Source organism: Pithys albifrons, chromosome 1 (assembly GCF_047495875.1).
Source record: "Pithys albifrons albifrons isolate INPA30051 chromosome 1, PitAlb_v1, whole genome shotgun sequence".
NCBI lineage: Eukaryota > Metazoa > Chordata > Aves > Passeriformes > Thamnophilidae > Pithys > Pithys albifrons.
In genome coordinates, this window is record NC_092458.1 from 73,869,796 (window position 1) to 73,885,063 (window position 15,268).

The window sequence follows — 15,268 nt, forward strand, 5'->3', positions numbered from 1 at the left end:
CAGGATCAAAATCAGATCTTTCAGCACAGCTCTTTCAGTTCATAAATCTGAGACTCACTGTCTGACACCTGATTAGGGAGAGTCAGCGCTTTTGCAGAAGACATCACTGACTCACAGAGGACTCTGTAGTGCCTAAATGATTTCTTGGATGTAAATGCACCAGAGAGCTAGCTACATAAAAAGCATACTACATAAAAAAGGTGGCTATTCATTTTACTGCAAACACTGATACAAGGGAGTATTGTATTTTAAGTTTAGGAAGTTGTACTCAAGCAGGTTTTTGTTCTGTGACAGACGTAACTGCATGGATGCAGCAGAAAATGAGATGAACTTTAGCTCAGCAAGATGAAAGTTGCGATGGGGTGTGATTACCATATGTTTGTGTGTTTCAGGTAACCACTGTCAGGGGCAAGTGCTGCTTATTTGAGTAAAATAGATCTATAGGTGATTTTTAAATTTAGGCTGAAAACTAGATTAATGGTTCTGAGTACTAGAACAGTCAAATTCAAGAGTAGTCTTTTAGTGGTATTAGTGAGAGAAAATAAAATTTCAGTGAGATAGCAGTTTCCTTGAAGACAGAGTCCAATATTTTTAATGGGAATTGTTTATGGTGGTGTCCGTACTTGTAAGGGACTTGACTTCATCATCCATTTTTGGTCTGTATTCCTGCTAAATTGTATATGTTACAGGAGGTCATAATCAGCTAGAATTCTTTTTTTAAACAATGGAAAAATATAGGTACTCAATTTAAAAAGTAGGTAGGAGGAATGTCTCTGTATACAGAGAAGATAAAAATCACTAATTTATGCTTGAATTCTGCTGATCCTAGGTTGAAGTGAAATGAGCACCATCCTAAATAATTCACAAAAACCCCCAAACAAAACAAAACCAAAATAACCAAAAACTGCCCCCCCCCCAAACCCCTTAATGTTCTTAAGATGGAAAATGCAATAGACTGTGTAACCTCTGCTGCTCTCTCACATTTAATTTCTTATTTTGTAGAACTCCTTGCTGTAATATGATATCCAAAATGATGACAGTATTCCAGGCTTGGTCATACTGACTCTTCAGTAGTAAGTAGTAATAAATGTAGGTTTTCAGACTTTATCTGCCCAAACGTGCATTAATAGTCTGTTGCAATCAGCAGTTACAGTCTGGGAAGAATGAGGTTTCAAGTGACTTTGACTTACATGGCCAGCCTCTGTGACAATAGATGCTAACATGGACCTCTTTTTAATAAAAACTGGACTGGTAGGGCTTTAGTAATGGTGAAATAAGTGTATGCACATAAGAACCTAACAGGGCTGAACATAATCTTTTGGACTGTCTAATTTCTTTCCCTGCTCTTGGTGACAATCAAGTGTCTTACACAATTTAACTTTCTTTATTACAATCATGCTGTAAGAACCAGTTTTCATTACAGACCCTTAACTTTAATTAAATGTAATTGTTGCATATGGGCAATCCAGGAAATGGATTTCATACATTCAAAATATATTGATGCAAGGAAAATGGATTATGCTGATATTCTAGAGGTCTACATCAGCCATGCATTATGGCATGCATGTCCAGGAAACAATGCAAAAATCTTCTATTTCTTTCTGCAATAAATTCTAATCCAGAAGATGAGCTACTATCTAAGGAATGCATGTACTTACTTACCATTTAAGCAATTATTTTCTTCAAAATGCAGGCAAGGAAAGAGGAATTGCTACTTGAAAAAGAAGCTAATTTGAAATATTCTTCACTAGCAATAATTACTCTTTGTTTTCATAAATCACACTGAATGTATTGTTAGAGTAGACATACCTGTTTCAATTATTTAAAAAAGTGAAAGAAAAAATGTTTAATGAACTGCAGTTTTTGGCTGTGTATTAGATCAGTTAATCACCATGGGCTGGTTATGCTGGTGGACCCAGTGATGAAGGACACAGGTGAGACTGAAGTACTCAAACTTTCTTTGCCTAAGGTTTAAGCACTAAAGTTGGTTGAAGGGTGTGAGAGACTGGGGTAAATGATTACTGACTCAAAACAGCTGAAGTTGTGGGGGTGATGACAGGTCATGTGTAGGTGGGACAGTGCACTGCTCAACACCCCACCCCTGGGGGCTCTAGTCCAGCTCAGAATGGCTATTAACCACTGGCACACCAAAAGCCTCACCTGGGGGAAGTGCCCCAAGAGACCAGAGCAGATAAGAGCAATTGCACAAGTATACATGTGGTTGTGTCCCTATTATCTTGGATTTTATAGAAGCTGAGACCATGCTAGAACCAAGGCTGTAGGTATATTTTTCTCTCTTTTTTCTCCTAATTTCCTCTTCTCAAAATCTGGGTGCCTTATGGGTTAGAGTTTGCTAAGTCAGTACTTTGTGAAGTGCTTTATTTTGATTGTTGCTTTAGAATTTTCCAAGTACCCTTATTTTCTAAAGTTTACCAGTGAAAGTTTTTTGTTTAACCTCCTGAGAACATTGTCACATTCTCCCTTGTGCCTGCCTCAGGGAATACTTAAGCCCCTTTAAGAAACTCAGAGACTTCCGAGCTTTACAAGTGGTGGGTGCACAGGAATTCCATTGTCTTCCATTTGCTTCTAGTATGCTTTCAGAATATTTTTGCTGCTTTTCACATCCTTTCCTACTTTTTACTGCAACAAACTTTAGCTTTCCTAACTCCATCTTTGCATGCATACATGTTGTCTCAGTGCTTCTGCCAAAAGTGAGAATCAGAAGAAGAAGGATAAGCAGTACAGTTGTGTTATTATGAGTTGAGTAGATGTCAGGAATTTAGGCTATTTATCTGAGACTAATATAAGCATAACATAGCTAGTGTTATGTTGATGATTCTAACCATCCTATGAGCAGTACTTAAGTACAAAGAAGTGGAGGTGCTGCTCTGAATCCTGGTCTCATTTCAGTTTACTTTTACAGACTGTAGGCATTTGAGAGATTAATCTCATTAAACTAAACTTAGTCTTAAATACAGATCCTGTGAACTATGGAAATGTAACACAGAAAACAGCTGTATCATTTTTATTTTATATTTATCCTAATTTTTCTGTATATATATGTTGAATCTTTTAAGTTTGCTTAATATTTTCACAATTCAGAGTATTCCTGTGACATCACATTACAGTTTTTCTATTCATGTTTTATTCACTAGTTCTTTTGCATTAGAGAAACTTGTAATTTTTATCAATTAAGCTCTAAAACCAAACTATGTTCAATTAAATTTGGTAGCAGTATACATGTACAAGACACATAACTTGTGCTATGCATTGTTTGTTTTTTCTTTAGCTCTAGTTAATTTCACTATGAAAATGAGGTTTTTTGCCCAACCATTGCACCATTTGGATAAGCAAAAGCAATGGTGAATGAAAATCAGTTGTGATCAGTTGATCACCATCAACATTTTTTTTTTCCAAAATTTTATGACTTTTACACTGAGCCTCTTTTTTCTAGGAAGCCATAAAACTCAAGAATATACAGTTAAAACCTTTGACTATAGGATTAACTTAATTGGGGTAGTTAAGTCCTTTATTTTTTTTGAGCATTGACTCTTATGGAAGTTAGGGAAGTTGTCTTCTTCTTGCCTACCTGTGGTGTTGCTGTGGTCATCCCTGAAGAGTTGTTCAGTGCATAATCTTAAAATCTATAAGGTTTTGATTTCCCCTTACATTCTTTTCTCTCTCATTCACCTCCTCCCTGCATCTTTGAGCTTTTAATTTCCTTCTCTTTCCTTTCAACTTTCCCAGTTGATTTTCACCTCATAAGTACACTCTCATTTTCTGTGTCTAAAAAACTAGTCAGAACCACAGTGCAGTCCTTTAAGGTATAACTTTCAAAACTGTAAACTCTGGTGTCTGTTTTCTCTGCTGTGATCTCTACTTGATAGCATTTCATTCCTGTTCTAATTTAGCACACACATTTCCTGTCAAAAATTACAACTATTACAAGAGGCTGGCTTCTGTTTAGTGAATTTCAGGTTTTGGCACCAATATTGTCATGAATGCCAGTAAAATTTCCTCTTTTTTTTTTTTTATGTTTTCTATGAAACCTCTCCAAAGGCTATCTTTTCAAAAAATATAAACATATTGTTTAAAATGTCTGGAAATATGCATAGAAAAATTTCAATCAGCCATATAGCATATTCATCTGTAAGACATTAGCAAACATATCCATGCCCTCTCATATGCTGTGAACCCACAGTAACTCAGCCTTTGCAGAGATCTTGAGGAGTAGGAGATGGGATCTAACATTGTTCCTTATCATGGAATGATAGATGTGGTCCAAACTGAAGCTGTGAACTTGCCATTGTAGTACAGTATTAGGAATGTCTGCACATTGAACAGTGTTGCTGTTGTCAATTGAGATATATGCCACATTCCATACCTGTTACTGTCTTGCAGAAAAATTGCTCTTTGTATATTTAAGACTTGGGCAATTTGAAGCATTTTCAGTGCTACAGGGAACTGTATCTCTGGAACTGAGAAGGCAAGAGGAAAATGGAAATGTATACTGAAGTTAAATATAGACATTTAAATTCATATTCATTAGGAAGTATTTAATGGATGAAATATTGCTCATGGTTATTATTTTATGAGAAATACTGAATTTAGTGAAGTGTGTTTGAGCATATGTATGTAAAGAATCATTAAGCTACTATTCAATAAAAAATGATGAAGTTGTGGCGAATGTTACGTAGTTTAGCAGAATAATTCTAAGAGAGAAAATTATTCACAATTGAATTTCTATTGAGGATTGGGATCTTAGTTTATTGAAATAATAACACTCACAAATTAGATTTTCTTCGTGTTAAAGGGAATGCAACATTTTGTAGCATTCCTGAATAAACTTAAATTTGATATACTTCCCTTTATGTTTCAGTCATTAAAAAAAATTAATCATGTAATTAATAATTAACTTTAAAAGGTTTGGAGTGGCTGAGGGTTTCAGTGGTAGCAGACTGGAGAACTTTTCAGAGCTAAAATGAATCAAGAATTGGCAGGATTTGTTGGCAAGCCACTCAGGGAAGTAATAAATAGGATATCAAGGTTATGAACTACAATAATGAACAGGATGGTGGAGATGGTGAGTAAGAGATGTCATACAGTGTACTTGTATGCTTTTATCATGTCCAGATTCAATATATTAGCATTCAGTTATAGATGTCAGAAAAACATTAGCAGGGTGAAGGTGAGAAACCAGATCCAAAGTGTGAGTTAGATAGATGCTGAAGTAGAGATGAGGGTAAGAATAATAAGAGCAAGTGAAGTCAGCCTGCCTGCTTTTCTGAAGCAGAGGGAATTTAGAGTTTCCATGTTTGTGTGCCCTGCTGTCATGAGCAATCCCTCATTCCTCATCCCATGACTGCTGACTCCTTTTGCACTGTGGCTTGTTTTCACGATGAGCTATGAGGACAAAATAAGGAAAGAAGTGTACTCTTAAATGATGTTTGATTAGGGCTTTTAGTTCGTGTTGAAATAAAATATAGCTGGCTACTGATTTCAGGGCTTTGTAGTGACTGTGGCCAAAGTCAGGGTTTCTAGTCTTCCTGCTGCATTAAAAGCATTCAGAAGATATAGTATTAAAATATTTTAATTATTATTTAAGGTGGACATGCCCTTCCATAAAACTGAACTGATAATTTTTCTATTTGCACACAGCCGAGGCAACGAGAACAGACTCGCACTACGAAGACAGACCATTCTCCGGGAGAAGGGGAGGAGACAAGCCAGTCGAGGGCCAGCATATATGTTTAATGACCACTCAACAAGTCTTTCTCTTGAGGAGGAGCGCTTTCTGGATGCAGCAGAATATGGAAATATTCCAGTGGTTCGCAAAATGCTGGAAGAATGCCCCTCACTCAATGTGAACTGTGTGGACTACATGGGACAGAACGCTTTGCAGCTGGCAGTTGCCAATGAGCACCTGGAGATCACAGAACTTCTGCTGAAGAAGGAGAACCTGTCTCGGGTGGGCGATGCCTTGCTTTTGGCTATCAGCAAGGGTTACGTTCGGATAGTGGAAGCCATCCTAAACCATCCAGCATTTGCTGAAGGCAAGAGGCTTGCATTGAGTCCTAGCCAGTCAGAGCTCCAGCACGATGACTTCTATGCATATGATGAAGATGGCACACGGTTTTCCCATGATGTTACACCAATCATTCTGGCTGCTCACTGCCATGAGTATGAGATCGTGCACACTCTGCTGCGGAAAGGAGCTCGGATTGACAGGCCACATGACTATTTCTGCAAGTGCAGTGAATGCAATCAGAAACAAAAGCATGACTCTTTCAGCCATTCTAGATCCAGAATCAATGCCTACAAAGGTCTGGCCAGCCCTGCTTATCTGTCTTTGTCCAGTGAAGACCCTGTAATGACTGCCTTAGAGCTCAGCAATGAGCTGGCTGTGCTTGCCAACATTGAGAAAGAGTTCAAGGTGAGTAGAGGAATACTGAATCTGACAGACACAGAATTGCAAAGTTCAATCAAAGGTTTTTATCCCATTCCTTGAGCAGCAAGAGGTCATCATCATCTTCATAAATCATCAGGATAATTTGGGGAGAGGTACAGTTGTTTAATGAATGGAAGATTTAAATCTTTGGGATTTCTTATTGCTGTGTGCTGATTGTAATTCATGCTACTTCTGTAGAATGTGCCAGGGAACTAATTTTCTACTTCCTGTCAGGCAGGATAGGAAAGGGGGCCCTTCAAACCCATGCTGAAGGTGGCTTAGGGCAGGGGAAAGAGGAGACTGAAGTAGTACCTTTTGTTACCGTTTGGCAAGACAAGCTGCATGATTCTATTAAATGCTCATGCATTCTTGTTACTTGCTCATAGTTGGGGAAGCTTTCTCATTCTTCACATTATTTTGCATTTATTCACCAAAAGGACTCTAAATAAATGTCCTTCTTTTTTAATGTCCTGCTTTCCCCCCCCCTGGTATTCTAGTCATCTCTTCCTCTTTTTTACTTACTTGCACTTAGTTATATGTGAACTCTCTGAAGTTAAAAGACTTTTTTCAGTGTTGTAGAAATTTTTTAATATTTTACAAATGCATGATTTTGAAAAAAATGTGAATAGTTGAGACTTGAAGTGGTTTTTTGGTTTTTTTTCATTATGTAGATACAATGATGCACAACTTATAGAAATATTTTCTAAATTGATTGTGTTAAGACAGTAAGAATGGAACCTTTTTTGTCTCAGTAAATGCAAAGTCAGGCTTTGTGCAAACATTGCCATTGTTAATTATAACTTAGGTTAGTTGACATCACTTATATTGGGTTTGCCTTAGAAGACTCTTTTGAAAGCAGATGGTCCTGTGACAGAGCAAGATATGTAGACTTCCCTAGCAGGAGATCAAACCCCCTCCAAAGCAGGAATAGAATAATTTCCAATATTGTGTTAAGAAGTGTTTGAAGTAATTGTAATCAATATTTAATGTTCATCTTAGCAGTGGAGCAGTTCACAAGTCTGTGACCCTGTCTCTATGCAGCCAACCTGAGCTGAGATGCTGCAGTTCTGAACAAATTACTCCTGAGTTGTGTTCATAGGTGTATCTTTATGGCATCAGTCTCTTTTAAGAAGAAGAATTTTTTTCTGGAGAGGGAAAATAAGAAGAAAGAACATGCAAGGTGATCTTAAAAACAGCAGCTAAACATCAGAAATTGGAGCAGAGGAGGATTGTTATTTTATATCAATAAGACAAAATGCTGGGAGGACCATTTCAACTTAATGCAGAGGATGCATATCCTCACTATGGAGTCCCTGACAAAAATCCTTAGGACCTCATGGATTGAGATTTCATCCACTGCTTTCATGTACAGTTCAGAGAAGAGTATTTAAACTACATACTCATTTCTTTCTCTTTAGCAGCTGCTGATGGGAACAAAGGGAGCTGATAAACTTAAAGAGGAGTAAATTTAGAACAAAACAGAAAACCATTTTTCATAAACCATAAATGCACCCTGTTAGGTTTACAGCTATGTTAAAATAAATAGCATGTCTGATTTGTAGGAACTGTATAGTTCCCTTTATCACAGTTGGAGTGACACAAGCTAAGATTATTATAAAGATAAAATCATCATCTGGAATAGTCAGCAAGGAGTGTCTTTCAAATGTGTGCAGCACTACACAATCGGTGAGATGGGCTGGGAGTGCACTATTTGTCCCTGGCACCACCAGGCAGAAGATGAAGCACACAAGTGAGAACAGTGCGGCTGGGTCACAGAGCAAGCTTCTGCAGCCTGCTCTGAAGTGCCATAAGGAGGTCCTTCTTCAGGGACTTCTGCTTTTTTCTAGTTCCTCTTTTGTTTCAGTTGTTTTCTCTAAAATTAGAGCTTAACTCCTAGTGTGGTGGTGTATAAAGGATTTTAACAGAGGTTTTGAGGTATTGTTTCTCAGCAGAAATAGGAAACTAGATGAGAGACAGAGCAGCTCCATGTTGCTGGGCATTAATCATCCAGGCTCTGCTGGGAACATACATACTCTTCGAGTGGAGGTGAATAGGAACAGTGAGGAGCAGGAACACAAGGCAACATGGAAATTTAACTCTCCCTTAATCTAAGGTTTCATCAGGAGAGGTCAATGTAAGGTCTTTTGGGAATGTTTTACAGGTACTAAGATCCCATGGTGGTTCTGGATAAATGTCGAAGACCATGGAGTACATTTGTATATGTGCATTGATGAGAGTTAACATTTACACTATTGATAAGGGATTGACATTTGCAATATCTAGATAGGCTAGGGACTTCACTGCAAAATTCCTGGCTTAGGTTCAGTGAAGGCAGTACAAGTGTGTGCAAGTTACAGGAAATGGACACTGTCTGCTTTACTGAGTGTGGGCTAGCTTGTGCTCCTGCAAGCTCATATCCGTGGTTTCAGAAATTTATCTAAGAATTGTTACCCTTAATTTATTTCAGGATTTTGCTACAATTACCTGGATAGTGCTGCGTAAAAATGTGGATTTCATAAAAATGTGTTACACGTGTTAGTGTAGTCAAAACAAGTATATTTTTAACATATAGGTAAGCTGGGCATGGCAAATCTTTAGCTCCACCTAGGGTTTGCCTGAGCCATTTGAAGTATTTCAAACCTTACCTAAATGGAAATTAAACTTTCTGGTAATACACTGTTTTAAAAATTATTTTATAGTCCTGATGGGGTATTGTTGCAGGGGAGCTTTCAAATGGGTACCTACAGCAACCAGTGGCACAGATAATTCCCAGGTCTTCCTCAGAGGCAATAGAAAGGGTCAGTGCCAAACTGTGATCCTGTCTGGTTTATTGCTATCTTATAAATTTCTTCTCTCTCTTAGTGTTAGAGCACTGACCATGAAACTGTGGTTCGCACAGAATAGGAAATGCCATAATCGGTGGAAACCACTATTCTCTGGAATAAACTCCTTCCTTTCTACAAACCTATGTAGTGCTGTCATCTTGCATTACATGCCTTTTGCATTTTGTTGAAGGCATTATTTTTAAAAGTGTTTTGGAGGAACATTATTAACAGCAAAACCAAAAAAGGTAGATTACTTCTGGTGGAAGACTAACTGGTCAAACACAGTTTAAGAATATTTCTGTACCAAACAAACAGCTAATTCAGGCATCCTGAGTAGTTCTAAGATCTTCAGGATTTTCTGAAGACCATTTAATTTACTTTTGTATGATAGAATCATATAGTGGTTTGGGTTGGAAAGGACCTTAAAGATCATCTAGTTCCAACCTCCCTGCCAGGGATAGGGAGCCACCTCCACTCTGGTCTTGAACATTTCCTGGGGTGATGCCGTGAATGACCCTTCCCCCCAAAAACAGGACTTCGAGCCACGTTAGTGTAGGGTAAGATAAAAAGTAAAGGTCCTTTAATAACACAGGGCCTACAGCCCACAGGAATACATGGTGACATGCATGTGTCTCAGTTCTTGTTTCTATGGCTTTTATAATAAGATCCCTCCAATCATTGCTTTACACATTTCTCAGTCCAGCCCCAGTCCCACCCCTGGTCCAACCCCCTGGAATTGGGTCTGGGGTCGTCAGGACCCTCTGTCTTCATCAGCTCTTCTTCCTCAGGCACACAAAGGTCTCTTGGAGTTCATCCAGTTCTGGCTTTTGGGTCACTCTGACCTATGTTTATGTTTCATTCTGTAGGCCTTCTGATATCCTTCAGCTCTTCACCTTGGAAAGGAGTCTAAACAAGATTAATTAACTAAAGGAATTTGAGCTCCCTGTTCTGGGACAGGGGTAGTGATAGAAAGGCATTAAACTTAAACTGTTAGAAATATTAACCCTCTAAAAATCTACAACTACTGTGTTCCTAAAATCTACAAAATGTGAAAATCAGAACAAAAACCCTTTCGGCATCAGGGTGATGAATCCTTTTTGAACAACCTGTTTCAGTGCCTCACCCTTAGAGTAAAAAATTTTTCCCTAACATGTTATCTAAACCTATGCTGCTTCAGTTTAAAGCCATTTTGCCTTGTCCTATCATTACATGCCCTTGTGAAAAGTTCTTCTTCAGGCCTCTTTATGGAAAGGTGCTTTAAGGCCTTCCCAGAGCCTTCTTTTTCCCAGGCCAAACAGACTCAACTCTCTTCATAGGAGAGGTGCTCCAGACCTCTGAACAACTTAGTGGCCCTTCTCTGGATTGACTTCAACAGGTCTACCTCCTTCTTCTGTTGGGGAACCTCCTCCTTCTGGACACAGCACTGCAGGTGGGGTTTCACAAGAGCAGAGGGGAAGAATCACCTTCCTTGACTTGCTGGCCAAGGTGCTTCTGATATATTAATCTTTTTGATTGGCTCTCTAGGCTGCAAGCACACATTGTGCCTCACATTGAACCTTTCATCCATAAACACCCTTAGTCCTTCTCCCCAGGGTTATTCTTGATCTATTCTCTGCCCAGCCCATACCCATGCCTGGAATTGCCCCGACCCAGGTGCAGGACATGTCGAAATGTGCAGCTTTATGAGATTTGATATCATGTAGAATTTTTGGAGATTGTGCTCATGTTTTCTGTCATATCAATCATTTGCCCACCCTAGAGGTAGTATCTCAATAATGTCTGTAAAGATGTAGATGATATATGACAAATGGTGTCCTGCAGAGATGTGGCCTGGAGGTTTGAAAGGCACAGCTGTGGCTCAGTGATGTTTAAAATGGATAAGATTAGCATTTAGTACAAAGTCCAGTGCAACTATAATGGCAACAAACTGGTTTATTGTTTAATGGAATGGAAAATGTACTTTTAGGTTAGATGTAGATACGCTACTGTTGGTTGTAAATTAATCCCCCTACTAAGGTCATCTGAGTTTGCTTTTCTGATGAGAAACAAAATTCAATTTGTCATCTCAAAGTCTGATTTTCTGTTTGGTTTTGGGTTTTTTTTTTCCAATTATACAACTCTCACTACAGAAATTGGATCCCAGCCTTCATTATGGCTATTGTCAGCTTTCTTGAAAAAGATATATCACCTATTAGCGAAGGACTGAAGCACTGAAGGAATAAGGGCCGTCTTTATAAGGGAAATAAGGTGTTTAGCTACATACTAAGATATCTAAAACCAATGTTACATCCCACATTCACAAAGGACTTTGAAATTTTAAGTCATTTAGATCCTAAATTCTAATTCTGTTAGACCAGGTTATTTAGAGCCCCATCCGATAAACATAGCAGTATCCATGTTTCTGATCTTGGCCTCTGCTGTTCTACTAAGAAAGGCCAGGACATGGTCTAGAGCACTGCTCCATCTCATCTGCAGGGTTCAGTGTCAGCTTGCATCTTGAGAGCATTTTGATCCTGGGCATAGTCTGGGATGGACAGTGGGAGCCTGTGACTGGTTACAGGAGACCGAGGGCCCCTTCTTAGAGAAACAGTTGTGGTGATGCTCTCCTGGCCACCAACATCTTGCTCCCCCAGTTCCTCATGCCCTATGAGGCTCATCCCAAACCATCACCTTCCTTTTGCAGGGTGAGACCAGCTAGTGCTGCCCTCTCATCCTTGGTGTGGCAGCATTTGGCAAAATTTGTTTCTTCCTAAACTGCTGAGGAGCCCTGAACCGGTGTTGTCACATGCATAAAATAAGGCACACATGCTTTATTGAGAACTAAGGGCTGATTATTTTTAGAGCCTCCAACTGTAGTTTTATTTCTAACTCCCTTCTTAAGTCACCCAAGAGAGTTTTTTTTTTTAATTTACTCTGTTTACAATTTGCAGTAAAGGAGAAGTTGTGGAATTTGGCCTTTGACCATTTAAAAAAATTGCCATGTTCCCTTGGCTCACATTAGTGGTAGGAGACATGTGAAACTAGGGGAACTTTCTGTGCATGTGGGACAGAGAGAGACTGAAGGGTGTATTGGTCATTTTTGCTGTCATTACACCTTTAAGTAGACCAAGGAGACAAAGGGCAAAAGGCGGCCCATGCGATAGTCTCTGCAGCTTAACACACTTGATTTCTTAGAAACAAAGTGCAGACCCTGACAAATCTTCCTGTAGCAGTTTAATACATTATCATCCTATCTGTCCTCCATAACCTTCCCTGAAAGGATAAATTTCTAAGGGAATAGTTTTTAAGACAGCAAGCTGTGAGTTGGAGAGGGACAGGCTCTGCCTTGAGCTGATTCTGCCTGTGCCACAGCTGTGGTGGAGGTTGTGATAGCAATGCTCAATTCTTCAAAGCTTGTTTGCTACAACCTGACTGTTGAGGACATTTCAGCTCAGCTATTACCGTGGTCACAGCTGTGGTAGTATTTCATGGGAGGGGAAGCTGTATTATTGCATTTGCAAGTGAGAAAATAAAATGATGGAGTTTATTGATGAATTTACTGTGTGCTAATATGTACTGTGGCACTGTGTACAAACCTAAATTCAGAAAGGATAATTCAGCAAAGCATGAATAGGGGATCTGGCTCTACATAAAAAGTGTCCATTTGGTATTCATCTTGGTAAATAGTAATACACTTTTCTAAGAGTAACTATTCATTAGAATAAATTATCATATATGATATTTTGAGACTACCCAAAGGCATTTGTCTCCCCTGTGGAGTGCTGGTCTTCTCACATACTATTTTGAAACTCCATATCAGGTCTCACTCACTTGAGCTGGAAAATACTGATGAAACGTGTGTATGAATATGAACCAATGTTCTTATCTCTGTGTTCGGATGAGCTTGCAAAATGCCAAGTACCCAAACACAGGGTAAGAGTTTCCCTTGCTCTGCCAAGAAAAGGGAAAAAAAAATGGAAAACTTAAAACAAGTTTATATATTTATACAGAAAAGAGAAAATTAAAAGTAAACTGCAATGTAACACACACCTACACAAGTTCAATATAACAACAATCCTCTACCTCCCACCAAAAACAGATCCCATCACTCTGGATCCATAAAGCCCCCCAAAAGACACCCAACAAGAGAGGAGAAAAAACCAATAATAAGATGTTTACTTCCCTGAACTAAAACAAAATGAGAACTAGCAGCAGGGTAGCAACAAGGCCCACCTCAGCAGGATGGTGGCAGCATGTCCTGTCTCTATCTCAGCCATGATGGGAACTGAGAGAACTCCTCCTACTCTACTGTATTTATAGTTGAGATGACATCAGAATATGGTATGGAAAGCCATTGGCCAGTAGAAGTCAGCTATCAGCTGGCCTGACCCAGCTCAAGTCAGCTGTTCTGAAAACTAAAGCCTAAATTTAGACTTAGCTAAACCCGTAACAGTCTCCTACCAGAAAATATGCACATACTAATATATGATGATATTTTGTAATAATATTATGAAGGCCAAATGATTTTGCTCCCATTTTATTGAAAATTATTTTTTTTTCCTTTGGTGTTCAAGGGTCAGATATCAGTTTGGAATAGTTGATACCTAATCATACAAGAGTGTATAGTTTCCTCTGTGTTTTTCCTTTTTCTGTGAACCTAAAATGGCTAATATTCCTTTAATTTGGAAGAGGACATTCATGTATTAAAATTTTTGAATACTGGACATTAGCTTCTGCCCCAAAAATGAAAGCCAAATAGAAGATGATACATTACTCTCAAACAATGTCTTTCTATAGTGCCAGAAAGTCAGGATTTTGGTTAATCTCTCTTGTTGTTCTTCTGAAGAGAGGAAGAATAAATAATGCAATAATAAATTACACAGCATGACAGGAGATGGTTAGTTTTAGTATTTGTCTTTTGTTGTCTTTGTAGATAAATGGCATTGAAGTGTCTTTCTCTTTTATGACAGATCTGAGCTATCTTGTTTATGTTACATTATTAAAAAATAAATCACTAGGAGTTTTATGTAGATGTACAATACTGTCTATAACTATTTGTTTTTGAATGTTTGCATTCATATAAACAAAGTGAAGTGTAAGACTTGGATGCAATCCTTTAATATATTCAAGTAATAAACTATTATTGTGGTGTTGTGCTTAATAAAGCACAAAGATGCATGAAGAACACTCTCAGCAAATAAATTAGGCTATCTTGTAAACTCAGTATAATGGTTTCTCTTCCAGGATGAAGCATTAGATGCGTTAGATGACAGTTACTGTGAAGGCAGTAATTAAAAAAAAAAAAAAGGGGCTAAACAGAGACTAAACTGTGAGAAGGGAATGCTACGAAGAACAGACCAAAAGAGGGGGAAGTGTGTCACTGTAATTAAAGCATTTATAGAAAGTTACTTTGAACATGCAATAGAGACTACATGAGCAGTCTTATATGGTGTGAGATGGCTGGAGGACTTTTTTCATTCTTTGATTTAGGAAATACTCTACAGTAATATCTTTTTAAGACACTAAAATTATAAGAGATCACAAAAATAGCTGTTGATGCATGCATGAGTAAATCTTTCATAAGAGAGATTTTTTAGCTTGAGGTATACAATCTGTATCTATATCCATCTCTCTGTCTGTCTAGCTGTATTCATCTTTTATGACCCAAACGCAGCTGCATGAACTATTAATGAATGCAATGGTCAAAACACCTTTTTCTGTTTTGACTTTTTTTCTTTTGGAAAACAGTGATGGAGGAGAACAGGTGGTAGTTAAAGCAAGAAGCAGCTGAACCTGCAGTTGCAGTGCAACATTTTGGCTGGCATGGTGAAGTCTATTGTGAGATATTTGAGCTAGAGAGCAGTTGCAGTTAAGAGGTGTGGTATCACCACACTAGCTGCAGTGCTACTGACAAGTGTTGATTGAGAAAGAGAATCAAATCTTGTGTTTCCAGGCTAGAATAAATGTTGGAAAAGAAGAAAGATAAAGTTTACAAGGATAATTCAAGGCCTCGGAA

At 38.4% G+C, this 15,268-nt stretch overlaps 1 protein-coding gene across 1 annotated transcript in view; it reads left to right on the forward strand.

The window, feature by feature from the left end:
- TRPC6 (transient receptor potential cation channel subfamily C member 6) overlaps nt 1–15,268 on the forward strand; it is an 88,959-nt gene that overhangs the window by 45,747 nt on the left and 27,944 nt on the right. The window contains exon 2 of the mRNA XM_071555230.1: nt 5,659–6,433. Within this exon, the coding sequence (XP_071411331.1) occupies nt 5,659–6,433 (775 nt within the window). The remainder of the gene's footprint in view (nt 1–5,658; nt 6,434–15,268) is intronic.